The sequence below is a fragment of the Eublepharis macularius genome, chromosome 1 (genome assembly GCF_028583425.1).
Source record: "Eublepharis macularius isolate TG4126 chromosome 1, MPM_Emac_v1.0, whole genome shotgun sequence".
Classification (NCBI taxonomy): domain Eukaryota; kingdom Metazoa; phylum Chordata; class Lepidosauria; order Squamata; family Eublepharidae; genus Eublepharis; species Eublepharis macularius.
This window is the reverse complement of record NC_072790.1, coordinates 99,626,739-99,642,760: the sequence shown is the minus strand read 5'-3', so window position 1 is coordinate 99,642,760 and position 16,022 is coordinate 99,626,739. Positions and strand designations below refer to the sequence as shown.

Genomic DNA, 16,022 nt, shown 5'->3' with positions numbered 1-16,022 from the left:
GGTGGTTGCATTCACTGTGAATGCAAATACATATACACTATGTTGCACCCTAAATTATGCGAATTAATCAACATTTTAATAAAGGTGCAATGGAGGTGGTTGGTGTCATTCTGGAGGCTTCATTTAGTATTATTGGGTGTGTTGATCTCCCAGTTGCTACACATGTTAGCCAGTCAGTCCCAAGAAGAACCTGAGCACCTTTTTCTTAATGAAATACTTGCCAACCATCTTGCTCTAGGCCACTTCTCAGGCTGTGCAACACCCAGGATGCCATTACAGCTGAGCTGAGGAGGCTGATGGTGAGATACAAACCACCTTATCTCTGGACAGATAAGGAAGTGTGCCTTTCTCACAGTAACTGCAGTCTGTGCATGCTCAAAGACGCCATTTCTTGAAAGATTTCCGTCCTTTCAGAAAGGAGTGCTTTACATGCTCATAAGAACTTAGCTCTTGGTTCCAAAAATATTGTAAATGTGGCAGTGCTACATAGATGCCTAGGAATCAGGGCAACTGCAAAGTTCTTTGCATTTACTATGGGTTAAGATGGGCTTCTGTGTAATGTGGTGCTTAGTTATAAAACTTCCACGACGGACTTAATTCTAGAGTCTCCTAGAAGATATACATTGTAGGTAGGCACATTGGTTTAAGTAAAACAATGAAAAAGTAGTAGAGCAATAACACTATCAGGATCAACTAAAGCATCACAAAATAGTGAGCTATCTATCCAGTTTTCATAATAAGTTTTGTAATTTAGTAGGTTTTGTAATACTGTGTTTTTTGTTTTTTCAATAACATGCTCTGAATCAGTAAATCTAATTTTCAGCATGTTCCCATCTGTGGGACTATTCAGAGAGGGGAACCATAAACAGATAAGAGAGATCTTTCTACAAATCTTAGAAGCCCCAGTTTGCATAATAACTTGAAATTAAAACCAAAACATGGTGCAGAGTGGTAAGCTGCAGTACTGCAGCCCAAGCTCTGCTCACGACCTGAGTTCGATCTCGACGGAAGCCAGGTTCAGGTAGCCGGCTCAAGGTTGACTCAGCCTTCCATCCTTCCAAGATCAGTAAAATGAGTACCCATTTTTCTGGGGGTAAAGTGTAGATGACTGGGGAAGGCAATAGCAAATCACCTCGTAAAAAATCTGCCAAGAAAACATTGTGATGCGACATCCCCCATGCGTCAGTAATGGCTTGGTGCTTGCACAGGGGACTACCTTTACCTATGGGGGTGGGTCAAACCCCTATAAGAGAAACAGCACCTGTACCTTTAAAAATGAATACACTCTGTCATTGTGTGGGTTGTTAGGTTACCACAATAATATTGCCAGGCTTCAAACGTTGTTTTCTGTCTGTTAAAGGAGGGAGCAGGGCCTTTTCCAGAGCTATTTTGTCCCCTCAGTCCTGCCCTGGAAGGAGGATTCATAGGGACCAGGCCCAGAAGTAATCACCGGGAACTTACTACCATGCAGTTTGCACAATTCATCCAGGTCTGTTAGTGGGTAAGACTTGATGCCACAGAATATTCCTGAGCCCAGCAACAGCCTCCAAACAACTTGCATGACTTGGCTGGGCTTGGTGGTGGACACCACACAACGCACCTGAGGGACATGTACAACTTTTGCAACTTGGCAAGATTTTTTCCAGGGACAGACTGTCAGCGGGAGGGAAGAAGGGAAAGCTGAGAGCCACTGGATCTGGAAGACCCAGTTAAAACCCCCACTATACTTCTGAAGCTTGCTGGGTGACTGTGGGCCTGTCACTCAGCCTAATATATCTGACCATGTAGTTGTGAGGATATAATGAAGGAGAAGAGAATGATGTAAGCTACTTTGTGTTCCCATTATGAAGAAAAATGGCAAAAAATTGAAATAAATAGTAAAGCTGAAGACTGGGGCGGTTAGATAAAAGGAAGGTTGGTTGCTGAGTTAGGAGAAGGAAGCAGAGAAAGGGGAGACTATATGGAGGCTGCGAGGAGGAGCGAGAGGGAATAGTTTGGGGAAGGGGATATGGAGGAAAATGAAGTGACCCCCACAAGTCCTTGTCGGTTCCCCACGTGTATGTTTTATTTGACAAGTCAGTTGGCCCTAAAAACCTGGTTAAATCCCAACGCTATGCCCCAAAGAGGAAGAATGTTGAACAGAAATGTGTTAAGTTACCTGAATCTTCTCTGCATAGGTGAAAGTCCTAGGTGAGATTACAGAGCATTTTTGAATCCACTGCGAAATTGCAAGGAAAGAAATTAAGATTTAAGGAATGTATAACATATCTAATTACATTACCTTTTCTATTTATGCTGAAAGTCTTTACTTCTTCTAGAAGAATACTTATGACTCTTAAGGGATGACACACTTTGGGTGGAAATCCTCTTACTATTGAACCTGAGCTTAATGTGCTTGTTACCATGTATGATATTTGATACCAACAAAACTAGTCACAAATACTCTCTTGAACCGTCAGTGTTCTCATATCAACATTTGTCTCCAAATGTGTAGTACACTATTACTAACTGTGGTGTGGCTCGGGTTGACTAAACAAATATTGGAACAGTAATAAAAAGTAGCAGCTACTGGGCTTGGCAGGGCCTGAAGCAGGTCCAATTTTAAGGCTGTTTCAAACTTGATTAATTTCTTCTATAAATAACCACTTCAGTATCATTGCAAGCCGAACTCAGGTCATCACACGTGACCATAGTCATATACATATATTTCACTGAAGACACATGGAATGTAATACATATCTAATTGTTAGAGGTTTGTGTTCAGTTTTATTCCTGGTATTCTTGTAGATAGAGATAAAATGCTTGCTTATGAATAACCTTATTGTTCTGGGATTTATGCATAGAATATTTCTTATGGCCTTTTTAGTTGCTTAGGTGTGTGTCCTCTGCCCTGACATTGCTGAATTCTGTATCTGTTCCCAGATACATAAATATTGTGAAAGGTATCTTATTAACCTGTTGAATCACAGAGTAAATATTGGTAGTACTTTTATAATTGAGCTTTCCACTTTGTTCTGTATTTTTATTGAGCACTACAAAAATTTCTAGCACTAGCAGTGCTTATGCAGAGATTATGTCATTGACTTTCACCAACAAGAATAGAATTGGCTTCAGAGGTGACATTATCACGAGGAAACTATGTTGGGATTAAGTGGCTGTACAATCTTAGTATGGGAGTGATACACAGTTTTATGGGATCTTTAGGCTGAATATTAGCAGAAGATCCTCAATTCTAGGTCAAGTGGCATAATCTACATGCAAAAATGCCTCTTCCAACATCCACAATTGGAATGCATAATTCAGACAGTATTCTACAAGTGCAGAGCACAAATTAGAATGATATTTCACAACAAAGTGTATGGAAAGCAAGATAATATCAGTGGGTCAGTATTTTATTCATTTACTAAAACGCTTATAATTTGCTTAAACCGCGCCCCCCCCCCAAAGGATTGAATTTGCTTACAAGAGGAAGGTGGAGAAAATTCCTTCTGTGAACTTGCTCCTTTGGATTCTGTAGAATTCAACCTAAGATAACTAACATTTCCTCATTATATTTGTTCCTCGTTATATTTTATCATCTATTCCACAGAAAGACTATTACATTCAGTTCTTCATATGCATATTTTATTTTCAAACTATCTCCTTTTTATTTTCAAACTATCTCCTTTAAAATATTATGTTTCAAGTTTGAAAGTTTCTGTTTTCTTCTCTAAATGGTTCCCATTTTTTGAATATTTAACGTGCAATGATATTCATCCTTCCAGGCACCTTTCCTTTGTATCTTTAAACTAAAAGAATCTGTTGCACTGTAATCACTAATGTTTCATCTGCTGTTAGATATTATAATCACGTTACACTATCTCTTATTCTGTAGACTATACTAATGTTACTGTAAGCTGATTCACAATATTTTATTTTACAGCAGCCTTGTATTTGTAACGTAATGTTCTAAAATAATTTTTTTTTAAAAAGTTTGAAAGTTTCAATTCTCAAAAGATTTTGATGACATTTGTAATTTACAAACCATCACTTGAACAAACTTTAGAAAATGAGTTGTACATTTATTGGCAATATTATAAAAAAAATTACAAGTATTTTTGAAGTACTAACTTTCCTTAGAATAGTTTTTAAAAACCTGAGTCATCAAACAATGTGGTACATACTAAATGCCCCCCCTTTATAGTTAAAAATGAATTCTAACTTTTAACTGTGTTAGATGAAAGTTTTACAAATGTGAACAATTTGTGGAAACTTTTTCTGTATGGCTTTTGTTCTGGATCACCAATGTCATTCTGTTATAATTAAAATACATTAGGCCAAAATTATAGCAAAATATTTATTTATTTATTTACTATAAATAGTCTGCCTTTCTCACTGAGACTCAAATAACACCAACTATTAAACAACAATAAAGAGGACTTTAGTGGCACTAAAGCCTAACAATTATTATTCTAGCTCAAGTTATGTGAGCTACAGTCAGATCTATCCGATGAATCGTTTTGTTGTGCGAACTTGCTTGTCTTCACTTTATGCATGACTGAGAGAACAATGCTAAGCAGATGTACTCTGAAGTTAGTCTGATTTTGTTCAGCAAAGCTTAGTCCCAGGGAAGTGTTCTCATGATTGCAGCGTAAGACAAGCAACCTTCACTTTTGCCCTTGCTGCCTTAATGGAATAAGAGATTGTTACCTACACCACAACATTCTTGCCTTTGTGAAATAGATTGTGGCCAGATACTGGAAATCAATTGACAGTATTTGATTGGTTATTTGATTGGCATTCCAACCCTATTATTTAACTGTCCAAAATCTTCCTGAGATAGTTAACATATATTAAAACAGTAAAAATAAATTTGAATTTAAAAACTCCTCAGCAAAGTAAGACAAATTAAAGCAGCAACAATAAAATCCATAGTATTTTAAAACAGCAACCACTAAAGCTAGTAATATAAAAAAATGACAAAAGCAAGAAACACAACATTGAGGTGAGAAGCTGATGCCTGAAAGTAGTAATTTAGGAGCCAGGTAAGCATCAGGGGTGAGAGCATTCCACAGGTGGGACCACTGAGAAATCTTCATTAATCGTCAATGCCTGAGACTTCCGTAAGCCCAGGGTACTAGTGGTAGTGCTTAAATTGAGGGTCTTAACTGGTAAGCTGGATAATATCATATAAGGCAGTCCTTCAGGTATTGTTGTTCCAAGCTGTTCAAGGCCTTAAAGGTAAGAACTAGCCCTTTGAATTTGAGTCAGTAATTCAAAGTCCCCAATTCAAAGTCATTCAACCACTCCTGAAAGATATCAGACACATTTCCCCATCATTCTCCAGCTAGGATCATCAGTCACGGCTACTTGGTGCTGGTTCTGTCCAAAATCCAGATTGAACCAGATATAGCTAATTTGCTTCTTCCAAGCCCAACTGAAGTTACATGACCATTATGCATTTCATTACATTGACCAGGAACAGCATTTTGACTAGTGAATGGTAGTTATTGAGGTCAGTCTGGTCCAGGAACACAGTCTGCACAAGGAGTCTCACAACTTCTGCCTTCAAAGTGGCTAACACCATCCCCTCTCTCAAGGATACATTTGTAATGTCCCAGGCCCACTCAACCAGCCTAACTTGTCTTGCAACTGACAGCTGAAAGGCACCAAGATCAAGGTTAACAGTTTTAAAAAAATCTTTACAAGTCCCGTTCTCACTTAACTACTTACTGTAAAGGTACTTTTCTAACAGGCCCTGAGCCTGTCCGTGGGGAGGGAGGGCTAAAAATTGAATTAATAAAATAAAAATAAATAAAAATGTGCAACCATATTAAATTCATATTTGTTTTATGTAAGTTCTAAGGAAAAATCCTCGAAGGTCAAAAGGAATAGATACTATGAATTTTTAAATATTTTTTTTAATTCAAAGTGCAAAGTGCTAAAGTGTCAACATGCAATTTCTAATAAATATTACACAAATATCAATAGATCATCCAATAAATATCCAAATATACAATTATATTTTCTTCAAACTCCATATTAACACCACTGAACCTATAAAGGAACAAGCAAATAGAATTACATCAAGTAGTACATCTCTGGAAGACCTGTATTATCTTCATAGGATGGAACTTTACTGGTTGAACTCCTGACTGTATTTGTATATACTTGTATATTTGGATATTTATGGGATGATCTATTGATATTTGTGTAATATTTATTAGAAATTGCATGTTGACACTTTATCACTTTGCACTTTGAATTCAAAAAATATATTTAAAAATTCTTAATATTAATGTATTCCTTTTGACCTTTGAGTTTTTTTCCTTAGGTATTGGTTGTTTCCGACTTGTAGGAGCCCTCTTGTTTATTCTTGTGTAAGTGCTATACAATTCTTGTGTTATCTCCTGTGCAATTTTCTTTTCATGCTTTTCTGTTGGTTCTAGTTCACAAGGTCATCTAGTTCATCTTGCAGAACTTCCTGATCCTTGTCCATGTTCCCTCCCAAAGTTCTCTAATGTAGCCTTGAATAAAAATAAGTTCCAAAAATTACAACTAAAAAGCTATTAGTTGGAGAAAATTTACACTTTTGAATAATTCAACAATTTCTTTTCTGTCCAGATCTTAACTCAATTTCTAATGCTAGTTCCTGTGCTGATGGCTGGAAGAAGGTAAAAGATTAGCTTTGCTCTGGCTGTGTGCTGTATCTACAGCACTATTCCTATGCCCAACATTAAAATCAGCAGAACCTAAGGATCTATTAAGTAGGTTTCTGCAAGAGTGTCTCTGAAGCTGCTAAAAGTGCAGCAAATGACACTGGTAACAGGGATACTTAATGAGAGAAACACAGGAAGTAAAAGACAAAAAATTGTGAATTTAAATTTTCATTTACTGCAAAAATATTTTATTCTCACTGCAATATGTTCTTTATTGTAAGCTCCATTTAATCTGCATGATTAGTAGAGTAAAATTTCTGAATAAATATTTTAATTCTGTTTTGTGTCAGACATTTCTTAGCAGGATTGTATTAAAAGCTTTAGTAATATGTACACAGAGTAATATTTGATTTATATACTGCCCTTCAGGACAACTTAATGCCCACTCAGAGTGGTTTATAAAGTGTGTTGTTGTTATCCTCACAACAATCACCTGTGAGGTGGGTGGGGCTGCGAGAGCTCCAAGAAGCTGTGACTGACCCAAGGTCACCCAGCTGGCTTCAAGCAGAGGAGTGGGGAATCAAATCCAGTTCTCCAGATTAGAGTCCTGCTGCTCTTAACCACTACACCAAACTGGCTCTATTCTGGAACTGCATTTCCTTTGTTCAGAAAACTGGTTTTATGTTATCAGATTTATTCAGAGACTAACTTTTGATGGTGTTGAACTTCTGAAAAAGACAAATATGCCAATCTCCCCTCCCCCTCCCCCCATTATCTCTGAGTTTAATATAGTTATTGAAGAAACAGTTGTCATAAATGAAATTCTGGTGTCCAAAAGCAAATTCTCCTGAAGTAACAGCTTTGAGAGATTCACATGGATTATCAGGTCAAATTCCATTCCTTACAGAGACTTGACAATTGACTGCAGAATCATAAGACCACTGAGGCACAGGCATAGTGCACATAGTTGAAAGAATGATGCTTCTCTTCAGAGATGGTTTTAAAATCTTGAAATTTTACCAAGTAGTCAGAACACCCTTTTGCAAAATATTTTAAAATATATTTTAAAATTTTCTATTTTGTTTGCAAAATGTTGGTCTTGCTAAATGTTGAGCTGATGCTAATGAGGTAGCACACTAATTGCACAATCCTAAACAGAGTTACTCCGGTCTAAGGCCAGTGAAATAATCTGTTAGCTTTTATTTCTTTGTTTTGTGTCTAGAAAAAATGTGATTACATGAACCTGGAAATAGCTTGAAGAGAGGGAAATGAATTGTACAGGGATGTTACTCAGTGGCAGAGCACATCCCAGGTAGAAAATCCCAGATAACAGGCCATGGGAAAGGCCTTTTTCTGTCACAGATCAAAATAGTTTCCGCCAGACAGTACCAAGCTATATGGACTATTGGTCTGACCGCATAAAGCAACTTCAGAGGGGAGCTTGTTTTCACATTTTTATACAAAGTATTCCCAGAAATGGTTAGAAATAGTTTCTATTAGATTGTTGTTGAAAGCATATGATTCCATTAGACTTTGAGATATTCTCTTAATGACCTCAATAAATACTGTCAATTATTTATCTCATCAGTTCTTAAGTAGAAATTGCTTTGCCTCCAGTTTATTGGCTTTATAAATGCATGGGTTGACCCCTAACAAGGCTACTTGAAGAACTGAGAAATATGAAGCCATCATTTGCATTAATAAAAATGTAGGTCTCACTTTCCTGGCTGCCTTGGTGCGTGGTTCTGCCAGTCCAGTGACTGTAGCAGTTGATACGACTCCAAGTAGATTTTCTTGTACTTCATTGAGACAGAGACTACCTGGCCCTCCTTTAACCTCATTAGGATCTGTGGAAGTCAATCTGGAAGTTATAAAGTAGGAATTCTCCATCTCCTGGAAGGTGTAAAATGTGGTGAGGCCAGTTTTCCAAACGTATAGTCTGATTAGATCTGTCTTCCTTCTTTTGGATTTACTAAAATATATGCTAGTTGGTTGAACAGGTTTTTGCATTGAGCTATTTATCTTGTTTTCCTTGGTTATGGTTTTTTTACTCTTTACTGTTTTTTATTGTCTGAAATAGTTAGCCTGCAGTATCATTCTGATTATTACTAAAACCAGATTTGGATATTGTTAGCCGTCTGTTGTATGCAAAGTGTCAGAATAAAATTGTTCTAAAATCCATGGGTAGCAAATGTCTTAATCAAAATTATTTTGCTACATGCAGTATGAAATATGTCAAGTAGGTAGTATTGAAAATAATAATATGGGAAAGACAGCAAGGAGATAAATAGTAAGAGAATATAAAAGCAATCAATGAAAGGCTGTATCAATTTGAAGAATACAACTATAAAGTATTTTTTTTTCTTTTTAGCACTAGAAAAACATCAGAGTTTGTTAAACTTTCTTCTGTGATATTTTTAATTGAATACCTCCCCAAGCTGTTGTTTGCCGCACAGAGGAAAACAGAAACCTTATAGTATAGTATCATACAAGTGCTTATAATACACAGTACCTTAGCCATCTGATACATGTGCACTTTCCTCCAGTGGACAAATACCAGCTGAATGGGGATTTTTAATCTTGAAAAACATTTTTAATTGGCCTAGATTCTGAAAATGGCTTGCATTAATCAATTAAAACGTTTAAAAAAACCAAGTTGCCAATGACCCAATAATTAGCAATTCATAAAACAAGTCATAACATTCTTATTTGCCTCTGAGTAGAGCAGCTGCAACTTGATGGCACATTATACCCACAGTTCTTGATGTAGAAGTGCATCTTCTCAGCCAAACTCTCAAGAGGAGCTAAAGGCCTTTCTCTATCCCCCTGGGCTTTTGTGCATATGCTAAGAGCTGGGCAAGCAGACCTTCTTGGTTGTCACATTGATTTACAGAGGGTTGCAGTACAATTCTAAGCAGAAATTCACCCTTCTATTTCCATTGAAATCAGTGGGTTTAGAAGGCTATAACTCTGCTTAGGATTGCACTGTTGCTATTCTGAGAACTGGGATGCCAACTTCTGAAGAAATGTTACTGTGTGTATGCTTTGTTAGAGGAGTACTGCCAGCAAGAAAGCTGGCAGTCATACTGAAAGTATCCTTTTCTTTGACAGGAGCATGTGTTTACCTACCCCTTTTCTAATGTTGTTTTGATTATCTCTCCCTCCCACTTTTGAATTAGTTATTGGATAATATCTCTAGGGTTTTTTTCTCTCTCTGACTCCTCCACTAAGGGAACAGAAGATTTTTCTCATTTTGTTACTGACAAGAGTGTGACAGGTGCTATTTTAAAAGTTTTTAGTGAGCAACTGAATTGTCTCAACATTAACCCTAGTTAATCTTGCAATATAAGAAATTTTATAAATCTTAGCTGCTCTGGTTGCAGGGGACTCTGAACTAGTGTACCAGTCCCCTTCACCATACATGGTGGCAGGTAAGTGGATGAGTCTTCCATCTCCCCATCTGATCACCTTTGTTAACAGCGGCATGCTAGTGCCTCATAAAATACACAAACCAAGAGTTGAGGCTGCTTCAGTCTTGGAAAGTACCTAGGTTTTGAGTTTCCCATTAATTTTCTGTCCTACTTTTTAGGGTATAAATTAGAGCATAAATTTAGAGTGTAAATTACCATTTGAAAACCAAGTTTTTCTACTATGTTGCAAAATCCCAGATGCTTTATGTTTTCTGGGCAATAGGAAAGCTTCATATAAAATGTGGGGATTGGTTGTAGAAAATCAAAGTATGAGGCTCATTCTCAAGTATTGCCTATGCCTGCATTGTAAGATAATAGTTTAGTTCCAAAGGAAGAGAGATGAATTTGTCTTTGCTTGTATATTAATTTCAAATATAACTAAAGCCTGTTAAATGCACTTTTTTCTTATTGCAGAAAAGATGAGAAGGAGTATGCACTGAAGCAGATTGAAGGTACAGGGATATCCATGTCAGCATGTAGAGAGATAGCAGTAAGTGAACAAAATGTTTAAATAATTTTTGTCATTAATGATGTGTTGTTGTTTCCCTGCTATCTAAGTCCAGGTATGATTATCTGAAGTTCATATCCCACTTATAATATTATAATTAAAGTTTTAATACTGAATGTTTATGATAAAATTTAAAATGTACTGTCTAGATATATACTACATTGATATATTTTAAACTTCTCATCCAATAATTAAATGAATATTACTGGTCCCAACCATGAAGGGTTATATATGTCACAGCTGTTTCCCTTCCTGTTACCCAAATGGGGTAACAGTAATGGTTCCAAACTTTCCATGACTATCATCCAAGATGTTAATGGCAAAGAATCTTTATATATACTTTTAATATGGCCCTAGAATACAGATTTTAATAAATCCCCCAAACAATGCCCTATTCAAATGGAGGGGGCACTTTATCCAAAGACCTGGGGAATCCAGGCTTACAAAAAATTCCAAACAGGCAAAAGAAGTAAACACGGTTTTTTAAAAAACCAAAACTAAAACATACCAGGAAAAAATATATTATCTCAGCCACTATTTTAAGGGTTGCCTAGGAGCTGCACAAACGTTGTAGGCAGCCATCACTGAGATAAGAGGAACAAGATGGGGAAGGGGGAGACAGCAGGATTTGAATCCAGTGGCACCTTAGAGACCAACAAGAGTTTCAGAGTGTAAGCTTTCGAGAATCAGACAGGAGTAGGAATGGAGATCCATGAGCCTTTATAACCCAGTCAAAGGTGGATGGGATATTACAAGGGAGGTGCCAGGAGCACTTTAACAAATCCCTCCCTTGCTCCAGTCAGCAAGAGCAAGGAAGGGAGGTTAAAGCGCTCCTAATGTCACTGGCAAGTGGCATTGGGAGCACTTTAACATTTAAATTCCCCCTTGCTCTGGCTGACTGACGGGCATGTACTCATGAAATAGTCGGCAAACTGGCAAACTGGCATGGGTCCGTGAAAAGTTCATGGTCCGTGGTATGTGAAACACGACAGACCACAGCCCGATGGCCCATGGGTTTTTCCCAGTCTGTGCCCACCTCTAATTACGAGAGATTATGCAATTTTAAATTTAGTGCATAAACAAACACCGTTCTTGCTTTGTTACCTGCAGGTATTGAAATAACTGTTAAAAAATTCAGGGTATTTTAAAAAGATTGGGTGTTTGTTTGCGATGGGATATGTGCTCAGTATAAAAAAGAGTCAGTGAAAGTAATTAGCAGCAGTAATGCCTTCTTCTGATCTGAGTACTAGTAAAATGAGAAGCAGTATCCTTGGCGTGATAGGTCATCAAGTGAGAGGCATCAGTCTTTTTGACATTGGGATCTTTAGAGCTTCTGTTACCGTGCTGCTCTACTGTCATATGGGCATGGATTTAAAGTGGTTCTACTGTGTATCCAGTCCCACCATGCCTGGTCCTATTGCAAAGTTGAGTCTTGAGTCTCACAGTAACATTGTTGAAAACAAACACAAGTAATTGGAACATAACATATTAAACAATGTGGAAACCACCCAGTGAGAGCATATCGACATCAACAGACATACACAGTAGTATAGTCTTACAGTCTTTGTCCCTTTACCAAAGCATCTCTGCGCAGACCTATTGCCTCTGTAAAAAAACAAAAACAAACCACAGCCTTATTGCCTGTGTAAAAAATTATTTACCAACCATATTACAGCCTAGCCATTTGCCAGTTTCATTCATAATGGCTTGTCAGTCCACACTGGATAGGCTAGCACTGCAATTCCATTTAAATTGTGGGGTGTGGGGTGAAGAAGACAATTACCTTCACTTCCTTTCAGTCTTCCTGTGATGCCCCTCCCCTGTTTTCTGCCACTTTTTTCACATATGTGTCTATAGTTTAATGTATAATAACTTCTTTCTGGAAGGTAAAATACATATGAGGCATGGATGTGTATTCTACCACTCCACTTAGAAAATTTTGAAGCCTTCCTCCAGCTTACGTAGCTGTTCTTCCAACAGAAGAAGCCATTTAAGTTGGAAGAAGGCACTAATCTTCTCTGAGTGAAGTGATGGGATATATGCTAATAAAAAACTCGCACAGCTGAATCCCTAATTTGTGTATGACCTCCATTTCTTCAATAAGGAGAAGGAATACTTACCTCTTAATATTCATATACTTGAATATTAGAATCGTATTTTTATAAAATTAGGAATGTGTATTTCTAGATAAGGTTTTGAATATACTTATTTAATTTATTAAATATATATATTCTACCCTTCCAATAGTTTACAAAAGACATTTTAAACTTCCTGTTCGATTGTGTCAGTAGCTTGGATCTAGCAGGGATGTCCATGATTGAGAGGAATTTTCTTCCACTGCCTTGCCTCCTCTCCTAGTGCTGCAGCTCACAATGCCCCCTCCTCAAAATGCTACTCCTGGAGGTCAGGGGATCTCTCAAGAACAGTATTGGGTTAGTTGGTGACATGAAGCAGATTAGTAGAATTAGCAAAAATCATCTCCTCCTTCTACCTGTGGAAATTTCCATGACACCCAAGCCAGTATTCCCAGTGATGGGCAAGGTTACAATAAACCATATCTAGGCAACTTCAAATCTTTCAATTAGATTTTCAGAAAGAATATCCCTAATTCTTTCACCAATACACAAGTGGCATAGATCAACAGGACTGAGTAATCAAAGGACTGAGACAAAGGATAAAAAATCAGATTAGGAAATACATAATTTTAATAAAATCTCATTAAAAAGCCTGAAAGGTATGTGGTATAAAACTTCCTGATGAGAAATTGTGAGTTATAAATTACACACAAGCAGGGCTTTTTTTGAAGGGCAACGCTCCAGAACACTGTTCCGGAAGCTCTAGAATCTGCCCACGTGATTCCTTCCTCCTTCGGCCTTGCGGGCTCTGCAGAGGAAGTTAAGCTGCTTTGCATTCATTCTGCTTTCTTGAGTGTGAGAGAGAGCTGGGGCCCAGCACAAGCTCTGCAGAGGAGGGTAAGCTGCTTTGAGTTCATTCTGGGTTTTTTTTTCCCATTTGTGTGTGTGTGTGTGTGAGAGAGAGAGAGGTGTGTGTGTGTGAGAGAGAGAGAGGTGTGTGTGTGTGTGTGTGTGTGTGTGAGAGAGAGAGAGAGAGAGAGAGTGCAAGCAGAGCTGTTGAGGCTGGCTCTCCAGAGAAAGTTTTGCTGCTTTGAGTTCATTTTGCTTTCCCCCCCCCTTCATTCGTGAGAGAGAGTGCAAGCAGAGCTGCTGGGGCTGGCTCTGCAGAGGAGGGTAAGCTGCTTTGAGTTCATTCTGCTTTTTTCCCATTCCTCAGAGAGAGAGCTGGGGCCCAGCATGGGCTCTGCGGAGGAGGTTTCGCTGCTTTGAGGTCATTCTGCTTTTTTTTTTCATTTGTGAGTCAGAGAGAGAGAGAGAGAGAGAGAGAGAGAGAGAGAGAGTGCAAGCGGAGCTGCTGGGGCCGACTCTCCAGGGGAGGTTAAGCTGCTTTGAGTTCATTCTGCTTTCATTTCATTCAGGGGTTTCTGTGTATGTGTGCGCTGCTTTGAGTTCCTTCTGCTTTCTTTTTGGGGGTGTGGCTATGTGTGTGTGCTGCTTTGAGTTCATTCTGCTTTCATTTCATTCAGGGGTTTGTGTGTGTGTGTGTGTGTGCGCGCGTGCGCGCGTGCGCACACGTGCGCATGCTGCTTTGAGTTCATTCTGCTTTCTTGGGGGTTGGGTGGGGTTCTGCATGTATGTGTGTGTGTTGCTTTCATTCTTTTGTTGACTGAAGTTGACATTGTTATGGTTCCCACAGGTTTTGAATGCAGATAGGTTCTGTGTTAGTTAAATATATCGGTTATGGTTATTTGTATTAATTAAAATATCATTTATGGTTATTCCAGTTTTATGCTAGGAATGGATAGCTGTGTCCAAGTCACAGAAGGCTTTCATCATTATATTCATCAGCATATAGGTGTTCTTTTGTCTTCATAGCTGTAATTCAAATGGTTCTCCCCACCCTCAGCTGATTAACATCACTGAAATTGCAGTGGACATATGGGTGTTAAAGACATTTTAATGAATATTTGTCTGGGATATTGGAATATTTATGAGCATTTCACAATGTCACAACAGTTTAGCCATTGGTAAGGTAGAGTTGGCAGGCAACCAAAAAATCCATTTTAAACTAAGTATACATTTAATGCAGCTAAAGTTGAGTGTCTAATTTTGAATTGCTTCAGTAAAGCAAAACTCTCCCTGAAAATTTGAAAATTCAATATTCATTAGATTAGGAATTTCAGACTCTGTGGAATTTTGAGAAAGAATTTTGGAATTTTTTTTTCCTATACTGGCAGAGGGAATCTGTTAGAATTTAGATTTGTGAGATGGGTTTTAGATTTTTAGAGGCCCCCTCCTTCTTGCGCATATTTTAAAATATGATTCCAAAGAAATGAAATGTTTGGGAAAGGGAGTGGAAGATTTCACTTTTTCTAGAGGATACAGAAAGGAAACAAACCCTTTTTCATAATAGTATAATTTCCCAAGCTTACTAACATATATCTCATCATGATGCATTGTGCTGGGTTCCGGGAGCGACGGCATTTCTGGGAGTGATATCACTTCTGGAAGTGACATCATCACCCATTTCCGGGAGCGCGTGTGAGAGTTTCACCACCTCTTTTCCCAGAAAAAAAGCCCTGCACACAAGAAATATATACAATCAAGTACATTTCCCTTTGGGAATCACCCTCTATCCTAATCAGCTAGAACTCTCAAAGAACAGCACTAATTTTTAAAATGTCTTTTTAAGAAAAATCTTTTAATTGTCACATCCCAGTATGTCAGTAAATCAGTAAAATCTGATCAATGCATAGCTCACTCAGTAGACATCCATACACCTGAAAACACGTGACTATAATATTTATAGCAGACAAAATGCATACCTTCCCGATACATACATGTGCACACACATGCCTGCCTGCACACACACAATATATTGTATGTTGATGTTTTATATATATTTTAATAATAGATATACTTTATTCAAGCTGAATTAAAATCTAATCTGTTTATACTTCTAAAATTGTACAGATGTCTTGTATTTTTAAGATTTAACTCTCTGTTAGATCCTCTAGGTTTTTAAGTTTTCCTTTTTTTAAAAAAAACCCTAAATTTTATACTTAGCGGCACAGACTTAAGTGATGAGAAATTCCTGCCATATCCAGCTTTATAGACTTAGTTCTGTGCTACAAGATAAATTGAATTCAATGAGCTTGGACAAGAGTAACACTGCTTAGAGTTGTGCTGTAAAACTCTATACCTTTAGTCCGTGATTTTTATTAACCATTGAGTCTTAAAATGTGTTCAATTAGTACTTGATTGGGGATTGACTATAGACAGCTTATTTTATAATCGCCATTGGTTTGTAAACTGCCTTCAACTAATTCAA

General features: G+C 37.7%; 1 protein-coding gene across 4 annotated transcripts in view; it reads left to right on the top strand.

Annotated features, from left to right (window-relative positions):
• Positions 1-16,022, top strand: part of CDK19 (cyclin dependent kinase 19) — a 176,307-nt gene that overhangs the window by 29,983 nt on the left and 130,302 nt on the right. For all 4 annotated transcript variants that reach the window (XM_054980978.1, XM_054980962.1, XM_054980970.1 and 1 more), the window contains exon 2: positions 10,523-10,598. In XM_054980978.1, the coding sequence (XP_054836953.1) occupies positions 10,575-10,598 (24 nt within the window). In that variant the 5' untranslated portion in view covers positions 10,523-10,574. The remainder of the gene's footprint in view (positions 1-10,522; positions 10,599-16,022) is intronic.